At 46.1% G+C, this 14,208-nt stretch overlaps 1 protein-coding gene across 1 annotated transcript; it reads left to right on the forward strand.

The window, feature by feature from the left end:
* Positions 1 to 478: 478 nt before the first annotated feature.
* S100A10 (S100 calcium binding protein A10) lies at positions 479 to 11,457 on the forward strand. The gene is made up of 3 exons (XM_043879013.1): positions 479 to 633; positions 7,536 to 7,688; positions 11,047 to 11,457. The coding sequence occupies exons 2-3, from the start codon at positions 7,557 to 7,559 to the stop codon at positions 11,206 to 11,208; spliced, it is 294 nt and encodes a 97-aa protein (XP_043734948.1). The 5' UTR covers positions 479 to 633; positions 7,536 to 7,556; the 3' UTR covers positions 11,209 to 11,457.
* The last annotated feature ends 2,751 nt before the right edge of the window (positions 11,458 to 14,208 follow it).

The following is a 14,208-nucleotide window of genomic DNA, read 5'->3' on the forward strand; positions in this document are numbered from 1 at the left end:
AGTGAACTCGGCTTCTCCGAGAACGGGCGGCGGGGGCGGCCCCCCGCAGGCCTTGGAACACCCCCCACCCCCTTCCCAATTTACCTCTTAGTGCCTAATCTGAAACCAAGTCTGACTCCTTTGCGGTCTTAAGGACTCCAGGTGCCCCTCCCTACAATATCATCTAGAAAATAATTCCTAGACCTGTAGTTTACAGACGAGGAGCTTACAATCCGGTTCTGGGCCAGCGCGCCCCACCCGCAGGGCGACTGGATTCTTTGATTTCCACACTTACTCGCTAAAAGCAAACCCGAGAGGAAGGGCACGAAAATATTCGAGAGCATTTGAGTAGGAAGAGTTTACAATCTCGTTCTCTCTGGGGGCGGGTGGAGGCCTGAAGCGAGGCTACTCCGCATAGCGAGAGAAGGGTGTGTGCGCTGCGCCCGGGGTGTGAGTGTGGCGGGGGGAGAGGGAGGCGGGCAGGAAGAGGAGGGAGGGGAAGAGGTGGGGTGAGCCGAGGCCCTGACACCCGCCCAGGCTCCTCCTGCCTCCCCCCGCCCCCCCACCCCCACGTACTAAGGCGCCCTGCCCGCGGCGCTGTGCTCACTGGCCGCGCGTCCCCAGCCGAGCGTCCCCGCTGCGCCTCCTGCCAAGGTGAGTCCTGCCCGCCGGTCCCGGGCGGTCCCCGGCCCCACATCCCGCGCCCGGGGAAATCCCCACAACGGCGGCTCCCGCGGGCCAGGCGGTCTTCGCCCGGCATCCCAGGTGTGGGGGTGGGACGATGGTGGTGGTCGGGCGTCTGCTGGGCGTGTGGGGGTGTCCTCTCCCCCAGCTCTGGGCCACACCCCAGCTGGGCGAGCACCTCCCCTGTCCCTCCCCGGCGCGACCCCCCAGACCCCCGGAGGAAGGAGCACTTGGCCTTTACTAGTACTTCGGTGTCGGTGCCCCGGGGTCTGCTCTCTCCTACTTGTTGGTGTATCTTTCTTTAGACCCCTTCCTGCTTTTTGACAAGTCTCCCCAGTTACCGACTCCCTGTTTCTGGCCCCCTGTCCTGGCCGGCTTGTTTCTTTGTGGGCTCCGGCTGCAGGCTGACTTCTGTCCAGATGTTCGTAGCCTCTTTCTAGCTGGACGGTCCGTGCAGACTCGGAGAGGGTTGGCGGGTTCTTTCCCTAAAGGACACCCCTCTGTGCCTCTCCTCCAAGCTTCAAGGTTGGGCTTCCTGTTATTTCTCTGCTAGACGAGAAGTTTCTCTCTACCAACGGAGGGAAGAAGATCCTATTTTTTTCCCTTATAACACAGTTTTGCTGAGGGGGTGGGGGGTAGCCACCACTGAAGTGGGTTTTGAAGTGAAAGGGTTCCCTTCTTGCTATTTTAGTTAAACAAGTGGAACTATACAGAGATAGAGGAAGAGCAAGTTTAATGAAGGATCTAACACCCCAGATTAACCTGGCCCAGTACAATGAGCTGTTGGTACCTGGACACAATTTGAGCCTGGCAGAGGTCTGGTGCTTCGCCCCAGACCTGAATACCGCGCTCTCCAGCCTCGGGCGGTCTCCACCTAACTGAAACCGGGAATCTGCCTTGTTGGGCGGGGGTGGAGGGGCCAGCAGAGCAGCTAGCCCTGTGCCAGGCACCACGGGGCCTGGGCCAGACTCTGGAATACGTTAAGCCCACCCGCATCCCTCCCTTGAGGTTTCTGCAGGGCGTGGTTAGCACAAAGGGCTCCCGGCTTCTCCTAGTGGAAGCCTGTGACTCAGTTGTGAGACCATGTGGGTGTGGCCTGGATGGTTCCAGACTCTCTCTGCAGATGGTTCAGACAGAACACTCCCTGAAGGAAAAGGGGAACTGTGCCATTTTAGAGGGCACTTTCCAAGAGGAAATGAGTCACACCCAGACAGGCCGGCCATCTGAAGGAGAGGTTTCTTGACTGAACTGTGGTTGAGGACATGTTAGATTGGTAGGGTCATGGCGTTTCAGCTGCAGGGTTATTGGCCTGGATGCCCACTGGCAGGCTGCCTCAGCTTTATTTGGGAGGTAGCGCTTCCCATTGAGAGGTCTGCAGTTGCTGCAGATTCTTTTTCCCCTACAGCATGAGTTTCAACCTGCAGCAGTGGACTTATATCCTGCCCTTCAGGTGAGGCCAGGCCCACAGAAATACCCTGTCAGTGATCTTTGCCTCCGGCGTGTTTCATCAAATTGCAAAAGGTGATGCCAGGCATTAGGGCAGGAATGAGTTCATAACTCATCTGAAATTTCTTCATCAGCCCTGCCCCCACAGATTCCTGTCCAGTTTCTATTTAATCATCTCTTCCAAGTGATGTATTCCTCCCTTGACAGCCAGAAGCTACTTTCTTCACTGCGGTCCTTAATCCACCATTTGGAGATTCTTATTTTGGTTCTTCAGATTTTCTTGATGGTCTACTGGGCATAAAGCACCCTGATTTCTAGGTGATGCTCTTGCCCGGCTTTTCCCGCGTACAACATCAGATGGCCCCCTTTCCTCCCATGTCTGGCACCTGGCCAACCTCTCCAGCAGCTACTCTCCAGTGAGGTCAGGCCTTGGGCTGGGTGGAGCTGAGACTGAGTGCCTCTTTGCTTTCCACGGACACCTCTAACCCTGCGGCTTTTTTAGGGCACTACCCACTTGGTATGGCCTTGATCCAGTCCAGTCTTTTAAAGTTGAAGGAAACAATGGAATCCTTTCAGAGATATAAAGTGTAGATTAGCACTCAGCCTGCTAGGAAAGCTGATCTTTTTAGAGTCTTAAGCTTCTCATTTTTCTGGGACTCAACAATTTAGGAATCTCACATCAAAAGCAAAAAGAATGAATTTATTTTTAACAATTTTCAGCACTTCCTAGCCCTTTATTAAATAACTACCACCTAATCCAACAATGGATTTAATAGCTGTTGTCACAATGGCTATTGTTTGCCAGTTCTGGCTGATAGACCTGACAACTCTTCAAGGAAAATTGGATGTACTCTGTTAGGGTAGAGAAGGCTTCAGAGTTCTTCCTGTTGGATTGTATCTGGAACTCTTCTTTTGCTGCTCATTTTCTTAATGGGAAAATTTTGTGTTTGGTGAAAGATGGGAGAGAAAGCCTGGATTAGATCCATTGCCTCAACTCACTTTTTCTGAATTCCCTTTAGGGATTAAATTCAAGAATGCCTTTGGGGTTCAATTCCCGATCCCATCCCCCACTCCCTTTTTTTTTATTTTTAAAATCGTCAAAAAGAAGGACACCTAAAACACATTTTAGATAACATGTTTGTTTTTACTAACATTCTGCCAATTGTTTTCTGGGTGGGCTGTAAGAAAACTAGGGTATGGATAAGACAGACGAGATCAGACTTCTTGCTCTTTAGAAATCTCCTTTTTGAAATTATGGCCTGGATCTGGGCATGGGTCCAGAGCAAACATTTGATATTGCTTAGGAGCAGACACTTTTCTAAGGAGGACTCCTACTTCCCTGCTACTTCCAGAAGGATCAAAATTTCTATTATTGTCAATTTCCTTCTTACTGATTCATCGAGCAGACTCTGAGGGCAGGGTGCTAGCTTCTAGGACTCTGCTCCTGGAGCCCACAGTTTAGTGGAGAAAGACACAGAGCACAGTTAACTTGAATTCAGGACATATTTTTAAACAGTATGACCTTAGCTGGTGAACTCCCCAAAGTCAAGCACCATGGGGGTGGGGGCTGTGGAGATGGGGCCTGCACGAGCCTAGTCATGCAAAGTAGGTGTTCAGTGTAGGTACAGCAAAAATCGAATTACCACCACTGTAATTAAATTTGTAGAGCCCAGAATTCTTTTCTGAAGAGACAGTTACACAAAGAAACATATGTGAGCATCCACTCTTCAGACCTGTATAGGAGAAACACAGACGTCACAACAAAATGATTTCAGTAAAAACGTGAGTGACCAACAATGAGGCAGTTAGAGCTTGTGGAGCTCACAGTGAGAGAGCAATAAAGAGGGGTAAGCCAAAACTAGAGAAAAAGTGTTGGGTGACCAGACCTGTTTAGCAGGACACACCGTTTTCTCCTACACTATGGAATGTATGCTACTGTTCATTCATTGACTGCCCCTTTCCAGGCCCTTCCCAGCCCCTTCTCAGCCCTCACCTCCCACTCTGCTCCAGTGGCCAGGGTTTCAGCCCAGACCTGGGCAATCACACCTGCACCTCAGCTCCAGCCAAGGGAATTGCTTGATTCATTCATTCGCTCGTTAGCAACACTATACCACTATATTTAGTGGTTTCTAGACAGAACAGAATAATGGCCCTTACCCTATAAGAACTTAAATCGAGGATGGAGAGGCAGATAAATGATGAAATGGCAGTAGGTTGTCTGGGGAACAGGATGCCGCTGCCTCTGAGCCCAAGGCCATCCAGTAGAAGTGTTTCCGAGCCAGAAGCTAGAGTACCACCCCTACCTGGGGGTGGAGCTCTCATCAGGTGGCTGGAGAATGGGACACTGCGGGGCAGAGGCAGTGATGGAAAGATCAAGTTCCTGAACTGCTGCTTTAGGAACCAATCCATCTGCCCAGCCCGAGTAAGCCACGCCCAAGATGGGAGGGCCTGGCAGGCTGGCTCAGTAGGGCAACCACCACACTCTGGAAGAACTGGAGGGTCCATCCACTAGCCAAGAGAATAGTGTTCATCACACCTTCCCCTTTTCCTTCATCTTACTCTAAAATCAGTGTGCTGGCTTCACCTTCAAAACCTAATGACTTGCTCCTAGCCCCGGCCCGTGCCCTCAGGAGCCCTGGTTACTGATGAAGAGGGTGGTCATCTCTGATTTTCAAACCTATTTCTGCTTCCACAACCTTAGATCTCCCGAGTAGCCCCTGTTCTGCATTCTCATTGCAGAAGGTCTACTGAACAAACGGGCTCCCCAGGTGACTCAAATGGTAAAGAAACTACTTACTGATGCAGGAGATGCAGGTTCAGTCCCTGGGTGGGGAAGATCCCCTGGATAAGGAAATGGCAACCCACTCCAGTATTCTTGCCTGGAGAATCCCTTGGACACAGAGCTTGGCAGACTGTAGTCTACAGGGTCGCAAAGAGTTGGACGTGACTTGCCTACTGAGTACAAGCACTAGGGAACAAACGGAGTCTGCGCTGGCTGCTGTGGCCGCAGTCCACGTGCTAAGTAAACAGCAGAGGGGGATCCAGTGGGGGCAGAAAAGCTCCCACAGTGCATAGTAAGCGCAGACCATCCCTGGCTGGGTTTGGAGTGTCCTGAGACCTGAGGGCTCACTCCAGGAAGACGGGTCTCACTCTTTTGAAGAAGGTATTCAAGGGTGGCCAGGACTTCCTTATCTTACAACCTGTATTTCTTGGAAGTTCCTGAAGTAGCCTGTTTCCTGCCTTAGGGGTCCTTTTCATGCTGCATTCCCCTTCTTACTTCTCTGGCTTTGCAGTGCATTTTCCTTCTGTTCTGCCCTGTGAAGAAAGTGAACGAGGTGTCCCACAGCCAGATCAGTTTCTGAGATCTTTGGGCATTGACTGTGAAGTGCTCTGGCCGTAGAGCTTGGACACAGGTAATTTTAAACCTCTGTGGTGGCCGACTCCTTTCCTGAGATATTTCAGAACTGAAGTGGGATGCCACAGTCTCCTCCCAAAGGTGACTGACTCAGTTCAGTTCTCTTAGTTATCTCTTATGTTGCTGGACTTGCAGAGCCAATCCAGGCGAGGGTGACTCCCTCTAAGCCCCTGCCATGTGAAGCCAGATACTGGCCGTGTCAGGAGAGAGGGGAAAGGATATGAGTCTTCTGGAATTCATCGCACAGTGGACCTTGGATTTGTTGCTGTCTCCATGAGAAGTCTTTCAGATGAATCATCCAGATTCTGGCTTATAGCATTCTCTAGAGTAGCACATTCTTTGGCATGCTGATTCCTGTACTTTTCTGGGGATTAAGGGGTAGAACTTTCAACTCAAAGTGTAATTGCTCAATCCTCGTGTTCACCAGCTCCACCTTCTCCTCAGTAAAAGATAGCATTTAGGGATCTGTGTTGAATATGCATATGTCAGCAACAGGAACCAGAATGAATGCATGTCTCCAGTTCCTATTGAGACTCTTCAGGAGAAGATGCCAGCCTCCCCTTCAACCACTGCTCTAAACCATGGGTCCCTGTCTGCTGGGACTGTGGACCAGTACCTCCTGTCAGATCAGTGATGGCATTAGATTAGAAATAAAATGCACAATAAATGTAATGCTCTTGAAATCATCCCCCATCCTCCTTCCCCATCTGTGGAAAAACTGTCTTCCACAAAACCAGTCCCTGGTGCCAAAAACTTTGGGGACTGCTACTCTAAACCAATTCCTGACTTTTTTTTTTTTCCGAGTGGTATATTAGTCTCAATTCAATTTCATCTATTTCTTATCCAGTAGTGATTTTAGTTGGTGTAAGCCAAAGCTACTCTGTTTTTGCTGAAGCATGCCTTCCAATTAAGCAAAATTCACTGGGCTCCTCTTAAGCACCAGGCATTGGGCCTTGATGAGACAAATGCCCCCAGATTATATTATACCTGAATATAATGACCTGACAAATCCTTTCCTTTAAGCTATTCACAATGAAAAGCTCTTCCTTTCCCACTGCACCTCAGACTGTGAGAGTAGCTCTTCTGTCTAGTGATGCCAAAAATATATCAGATCCCCAAAATGATTAGTATATACTGTTACGTGTTCCTTCTCAAGGCTTTGGGTAGCTTGTTTTTGGGTAGGGCAACTGATGTTACTACCAAAGATGCAAATGACTTTGTTACGATCAATAACAAGTTCAGAACTTTAGTAAAGAATACAAGGAATTCCCTGGTGATCCAGTGGTTAGGGTTCCTCACTTTCACTGAAGTGGCCTGGGTTCAATCCCTGGCTGGGGAACACAGGTCCCACAAGCCATGGTGTGTGGCGCGCACACACACACACAAAAAAAAGTGCTCAGAAGATGAAATTCATTTTTAAGCAGATTTCTAAACCTTAGAATGAGACCAAACAAGGTTACCTAGTGAAGCTTGGAGGGTTGAAGTTCCTTTATTAATCAGGCTTGACTGTGGGTATTGGTATTCAGCCATATCCACATGGAAGAGTTCCATTTACCAGTGCCCGCCACCGCCACCACCAAGAGAAGTGGTGAAACATCTGTTCTCTCCGTAGGTGCTTTGTCAGTTACACAAAGGGGCACTGATCTTGCTTTTCCAGATGATCAGAGTTTTTATTCTTCATTATGCAAGCTTAGCAGGCAACTAGATAAAATCCCTCATTCAGAGCACCAATACCTGAAGCGCCTGTTTCCATCAGCAGGAGGAAGGCCCCAGACCTGGGGTGAATTGGAAAAGGACTGAATGGATGAGCTCTTCCAGTCATTTTCAAAAGACTGGTAATTCCTGTCACTTAACGTAGCCTTGGGGCAACTACACCGTGTGGGTCTACAGCTACTGCGCCTGTGTGCTCTAGAGCCTGCCTGCGGCAACTGAGACCCAATACAGCCAAATAAATAAATGAATAAAATTTTTATAAAGTTAATGTAGATTGTTTCTTTACATCCTTTAACAGGTTTCAACAGACTTCACCAAAATGCCGTCTCAAATGGAACACGCCATGGAAACCATGATGTTCACATTTCACAAATTTGCTGGTGATAAAGGTTACTTAACAAAGGAAGACCTGAGAGTACTGATGGAAAAGGAGTTCCCTGGATTTTTGGAAGTAAGTGTTGAAAGGCTCAGAAAGAATCAGTCGTCATGCTTATGGGCCCTGTTTCCTCTCCCTTCCTCTTTCTAGCCCTTCCCTGTGGAAGTCACTACTAGAAAGGTGTTTTCATTCATTTAGTTATTAAACGTCATTGAGTGCCTCCTGTCTGTAAGATACTATGGGAGGAAACAGACAGTAAAGAAGACAGAGCCCCTGCTCTTAAGGAACTTAACAGCTTGGAAATGAAATGAGACTACACACAAATCACCACAATACGAGGTGCTGAAGGATTCCATCTGGACTCACTGTGTCCATTGAGACAGAATTGGGGGAAAGAGGTCTTTCACCAGAGTAATCATCCAGGTTGCCTTGTTGCCCTCAGGTCCATAAACCTGGCATTGGAGGTGCTCCGTCCTAGTCACATCCACTTATGTCCCTTCTTAAATTAAATTCCTTTAGATAAAGACTTTCAAACTTTTTTCCAACACTACTCTAAACGAATGGTGTCAAGTGTCTGCTGAATGAGAGCCAAGCATCGCTCCAGAACAATCTGCTTTTCACATTGATGATGCTATGAGAACACAGGAGCACAGTTTGAGTTTATGCCTGCGCTACTAGATTGAAATGCAAACCCTTCTCTGCCTGCTACAACCAGAGTCACTTAAAGGGATCAGTACTGTACGTGGTGTGGAACATTGCATTAGCCTCTAAAGGGTGAAGGGAAAGTGAAAGTGTTAGTCACTCAGCTGTGTCCAACCCTTTGTGACCTCATGGACCGTAACCTACCAGGCTCCTCTGTCCATGGAATTCTCCAGGCAAGAATACTGGAGTGGTTGCCATGACTGTCTCCAGGGGACGAACTTCCCCTGGAGGGATCTTCAGGATCTTCCTGACCCAGGGATTGAACCTGTGACTCCTGCATTGCAGGCAGATTCTTTACCATCTGAACCACTGGGGAGGAGATGGTAAAAGGCAGAGTCCTGCCTCTTGTCATCTGCATAGTAAACAGCAGTAGTCAAGCCCCTAACTCCTGACCCAGTAAACATAAGGTATTATAGTACATGATGATTTATAGGGTTATCAATATCAGTCAAATAAACAGATAGAAATCATTTAACTTGTATCTTAGAGCTGCACTTATCACAGTGCCATCCTAGAATGAGTTAGAGGACACTGTTGCTCTGCTTTCTTACAGTTCTGTGATACAAACCCAGACCAGGACCCTAATTAACACTGGGAAGGTTGCTTCAGCTTTCTGTGCCTCAATTCAGGCCCTCTCTAAAATGAGAGGCTGGACATGATCATCTCCGAGACCACTTTCACTTTCTGTGATCCTTCTAGGCAAGCATAAAATTCAAGGACAAAATGTGCTCATTGTAAACCTGCCCATCACACAAAGATGCTCTCAGTCTACTTCTAAACACTCCTTAATTGTGCTGTTACATAAGTTAGAAGCCAGGATGACTATCACCTGAGACAAAGACCCTTCCTAAAGGCTTTGTGGTTTGATAAACATAAAGTGTTCAACACAGTTCTGAACATGGCAGTACAATTTATTCTAAGCATGGGGTCATTATTCCAGGCACACCCACAGTGGCTACGTTGACAGCGTTTTGTTTCTAAATCTGATCCCTTATGTTATCCAAATTGCACTGCTTGTGACCACAGCCAGGAAGCTGGGGTTGAGGCCAGAATTAACTGAAACCCACCAAAAGAGGGAGGTAGCTGCATAGACAGGTTATAGTTGTATGCTTAGGGCATGCTGCTTACGTTAAAGGCTTTCTGAGCACAGTTTATATAAACATCCAGCACACTTGAGACAGTGTGTGTCAGTTCCCTTACTCAAGTATGCAGTCAACAGGATTCATAAATGCTTTACCCTGAGCCCTTAATGTGGTTGTTTTTTTTTTTTCCCCCCCCAGTTGTACCACACAGCATGTGGGAACTTACTTCCCTAAATAGGGATCAAACCCACCCTCCTGCATTGGAAGCATAGAGTCTTAACCACTGGACCACCAGGAAAGTCCCCCTGAACCCTTTAACACCTGTAAATGGCCATGTTTACTTCTGGTTGATGGCATGGACCCTACAGGAGAAACTACACTTTCCCACTTCTAAGCATGAACACAATGAAAAGGAGTGATTAAACCAGTCACCCATGAAAGCAAGGGAAAAGGGAAAACAAAGGGGATCTTACCTGTTCATTCCAGTTCCATGCATTTGTGCTAAGGCATTGAGAGTTGTGGGAAGCTTTATGTCTCCATCACATGTACTACTTTTGAAACATATCCAGTGTAAAACATCCAGCAAAGAGTATAGGATGACATGGATTGGCCAACTCATTAAAAACAGAAGTGATTTTAGAGACACTCTGCAGCAAGTCCAGCCTCAGTTCTTAGCTGTTACATGAAGGTCCACCAAGGTGTGTGAAGTCACTTATTCACCTGGCTAATATGATATTAAGTCACACTAGGTTGGCCTCAGCTGTGCCAACAAGAGAGGACCAACTGCCTGTCCTCTTTAAATCTAACCCATCCCAGGGTATCATTAGCATTGCTTCAAAATCCACAGGACAAAGATCTGAAATTTACTCCCAAAGTAATCTCATGAGGTCTTTCATAGGAGTTTCTTTTTTAAGGACTTGACCATGCTATAAGGAATGAAAATTTGTTAAGAGAATATAAATTTTAAAACTGTGGTAACAGACTTCCCTGATGGCTCAGATGGTTAAGAGTCTGCTTGCAATGCAGGAGACCCAGGTTCAATACCTGGGTCAGGAAGATCCCCTAGAGAAGAGAATGGCCACCCACCCCAGTATTCTTGCCTGGAGTATTCCATGGACAGAGAAGCCTGGCGGGCTGCAGTCCATGGCGTTGGGAAGAGTTGAACACAACTAAGCAACTAACGCTTAACTCCATGGTCCATACCTTCCAAATAATTTGTGTGGCAGAGGCCAACACAATAGTGAAAAGCAGTTATCCTCCAATTAAAAAAAATTAAAAGGAAAAAAAATTGTGGTAACAGTTGGGCTGTGAGTAAAGCAGGTCAGATTTTAAGTGGACTGAGAATTCAGAGTCGTGGATCTCCCTTCTCTAGCACTGTATCTCCTCTTTCTAGAAATAGACTGTTTCTAGTCCCTGAGTTACACAAAAGAATGCCATGGAAACCTCTTTCCTAGTCTGCAATAAATATGAATTTACTGAAATGCTTTCTCAAAGCAGAGAAGTACATTTAGAAGACCTCCAAATATCATTGTGATCTAAAGCAAGAATTCAAATAATGAGGAGATTATACATAGAGTACTCAGCAGAACAAAGAAGCTCGTCACTGCAACCACTGACTGACGGTTCTTGCTTCTATTCTTTTTTTTCAGAATCAAAAAGACCCTCTGGCCGTGGACAAAATAATGAAGGACCTGGACCAGTGTCGAGATGGCAAAGTGGGCTTCCAGAGCTTCTTTTCGCTAATCGCTGGGCTCACCATCGCATGCAATGACTATTTTGTAGTACACATGAAGCAGAAGGGGAAGAAGTAGGCAGCATTGAGCAATTACTCCCACCCTGATAAGAATTCTTATAAAGGGTCACTTAAGGAATCTGCCCCACAGCTTCCCCTGTATAAGGATTTCTGAGCAGATGGGACCCATAGAAAATGTACAAATAAAATCCAACTCCATTTTGAGAAGCAGAGAAAGAAAAGTCAATTAAAGCCAGATAAGCTTTTGATTTTTATATTGCTTGCATCCTCTTGCTCTCAATAAACAAATTCCTTTTTTAGTTCTGAATTGCAGACAGAATGCTCATTCCTTCTTCAGAAATGCTTTTTCCTACATGTCCTTGAGCATCTAGCATAACGAAGAGCTCTTTCCACAGAACCTGCAAGATGAGAAAGCATTCTCTACTCAGGCTTGCAGTCTAACTTCTCAAATTGACCTGCCCTATAGCTGTGTCTAGCTGAAGGACAAAACATTCAAGGATTAAAAGAACACCCTTCAGGAATATATTCCAACTTTATAATTTATGGGCATAGTCCTGCCCAGTTAAATCAGTGCCTTTCCAACCAGCGCCCTGTATGCCTGAAATATCTTTAGTCCATTTTTCATAGCAACGTTTCAGCAAACTAGGGTAAAAATAAGTCCATAAGACAACTGATTAAAATCAGACACTAGTGTGAAACCTCAGGAACAATATCATATTAACATTTTTTGAGTTGTCATGAGATGCCATGATTGTATTGTGATGTCAAGAATTAACGTAACCATGATTTATATAATAGGGTAGTGCTGTTTTGTTGAAATTGAAATACCAGTACTTATGTCTTGATAAACAGCAAAGTGTTTCTCCCAGTCCTTTCTGTGTCTGTTACAAGCTTCAGCAGATATGCATTCCATAGCTATTATTAAATAGCTATACTTATTAATAATATAATACTCTTTACGGAAAGATAAGGTATGAATTGACACATGAAATTGTACCAATTAAACAGTTCAATCAACATAATTCTGGGGAAAAGTTCAACATAAGGTCATCCACTATCACCAGGAAATGCATGTAAAAGGGAACAGAATAGTCCAAAACTATCTTTGGTGAAAGGATATCTGTAATAAAATCAAGGTCAAAGATCAAATTCCAACATTTTATTTTGTCTCAGCCAATAAATGAACAAGATAAGACAATGGATAGCTTTGCAGCTACAGAGTTATGTCAGCAGGTTTACAAAGAGGGGTTTACTACAAATATTAAATGGAAGGGGGGAGTTGGCTAGCTAAGGAATTGACTCCAGGAGTGATTCCCCCGAATCCATGCCATAGATCGGGGCCACCAAGGGAGCTGCTTAGCTCAGGAAGCTGCCTGCTGAGTTGGGACACCGTTGCTAAAGCTAGCAGCTCCAGAACCACACGACCATGGCTCCACAGTACCACATATGGCTCTTCCCACACGTGACTTGGTTCCCACATCCAAGTATCAAAAGAAGTGGATCTAATTAGCAGAACCTCAATCCCATCAAAACCCAAACTGCAAGGGAGTCCGGGAAATAAAGCTTTATATTTTCCAACCTCTACACACTAGGAGTTGGCCTGCTAGTCCACTACACCTACCACAGTGACAATTCTTAATTCTAAGAGAAGTCTTCCAACCTGTAGTTTAAAGATACTTGCTCTAAGACCTCTGAGAGCTACAGGGAATACAGAATCACACTGGCCCTTCCCAGGAAAGCAAACTCTCCATGAGAATGTGTATCAGCCTGGATTTACCCTTTCGGTTTATACCACTTGCCTCTGGGGGCAACTGTTCACTGGGCATTGTAAAACGCGTTCAGTTTGCAAACGGGCAGGTGAAACTAGCACAGAGATACTATGGGCTTAGATGTCCCCAAATCCATAGCAAGCTTTCACACTCTAAGCCTCTTTACCTAAAAAGAGAACTATGCCAGCAGACAGGGCTCTGGGGCTGGGAGAGGAGGTATCATTCTTCTTCACAGTGGATTTGTAGGTTCAAAAAAATCTCTAAAGGAACGCATTATTCCCAGAAGATGGCCTCAGAAACTCTGGCATTCAGAAAAGTGGCAGGAAATCATCTGGGTCACTATATTTGGGGTGTGTGTTGATGAGGAGAGGACTGGAAGGGAAAAGAGACAATAACTGTTTTCCTCACTTTAGCCCCACTACTCAAAGCCAGGACAGGGAAAATGTTAAGGGTATTCATGGTTTGAAATCCTACATGGCTCTCCATGCCAACGAAAACACAGGGCTCCCACAATCTGACCTGCTGAAACAGCTGTCCAGGCTTTCGGAGCCACAGCCTGATGGCTCCCAGAGGCGAAGCTGCAACTGTGCCAACAGCCATCAAGAGGAACTATCTGGAAAATTCCCCTCATTCTGCCACACAGCAAAGCTGTAAAAGCAGATCCCGCCCCTCTCCACACCCAGTTGTGAGGGAAGAATGGATAGCAGTACAGAAAGCCAGTTTCAAACATGCTGCAGAGCTGACCCTGAAAAATACCTCATGTTCTCTCTTAGCTCCTGATCATGAGCCAATTACCTGTGATTTAATACTTTTCTACTCATCTCAGTGGGAGACCAAGGGCGAGTATATAAACCTCTCTCTCAATTTGACCAATCTGAAAGTGATTGTTCCAGTACCTCCTTTGGCTCTTTAACCACAGAGGAATAGTTGTGAATAAAAATTCAGTCATTTGGCAAATACTCATGAGGGCTACTACCTGAAGGACACCAGAAAATGTTCTGTGGTGGATACAAAGAAGCAGCATGGCCTGCTCAGGGAGATTATAATTGGGTTAAAGTAAACAGATGAAACAGACAAAAAGTTAAAGATTGGCAGAGGTGAGATGTGATGGACACCCTTGGTCACTTTTGGTAAGAATGTAATTTATACATATTCTAGAAGAGGCAAAAGTTGGCAGTAGGCACCAGGATCTGCTGATGTGTTTTCTTGGATCCAATATTTCTATTCTTAAGCATTTCTCATAACAAAGTAATCAAAGATAGTGAAAAAATTCACATGCAAAGGTATAT

This window comes from Cervus elaphus, chromosome 20 (assembly GCF_910594005.1).
Source record: "Cervus elaphus chromosome 20, mCerEla1.1, whole genome shotgun sequence".
Taxonomy (NCBI): Eukaryota; Metazoa; Chordata; class Mammalia; order Artiodactyla; family Cervidae; genus Cervus; species Cervus elaphus.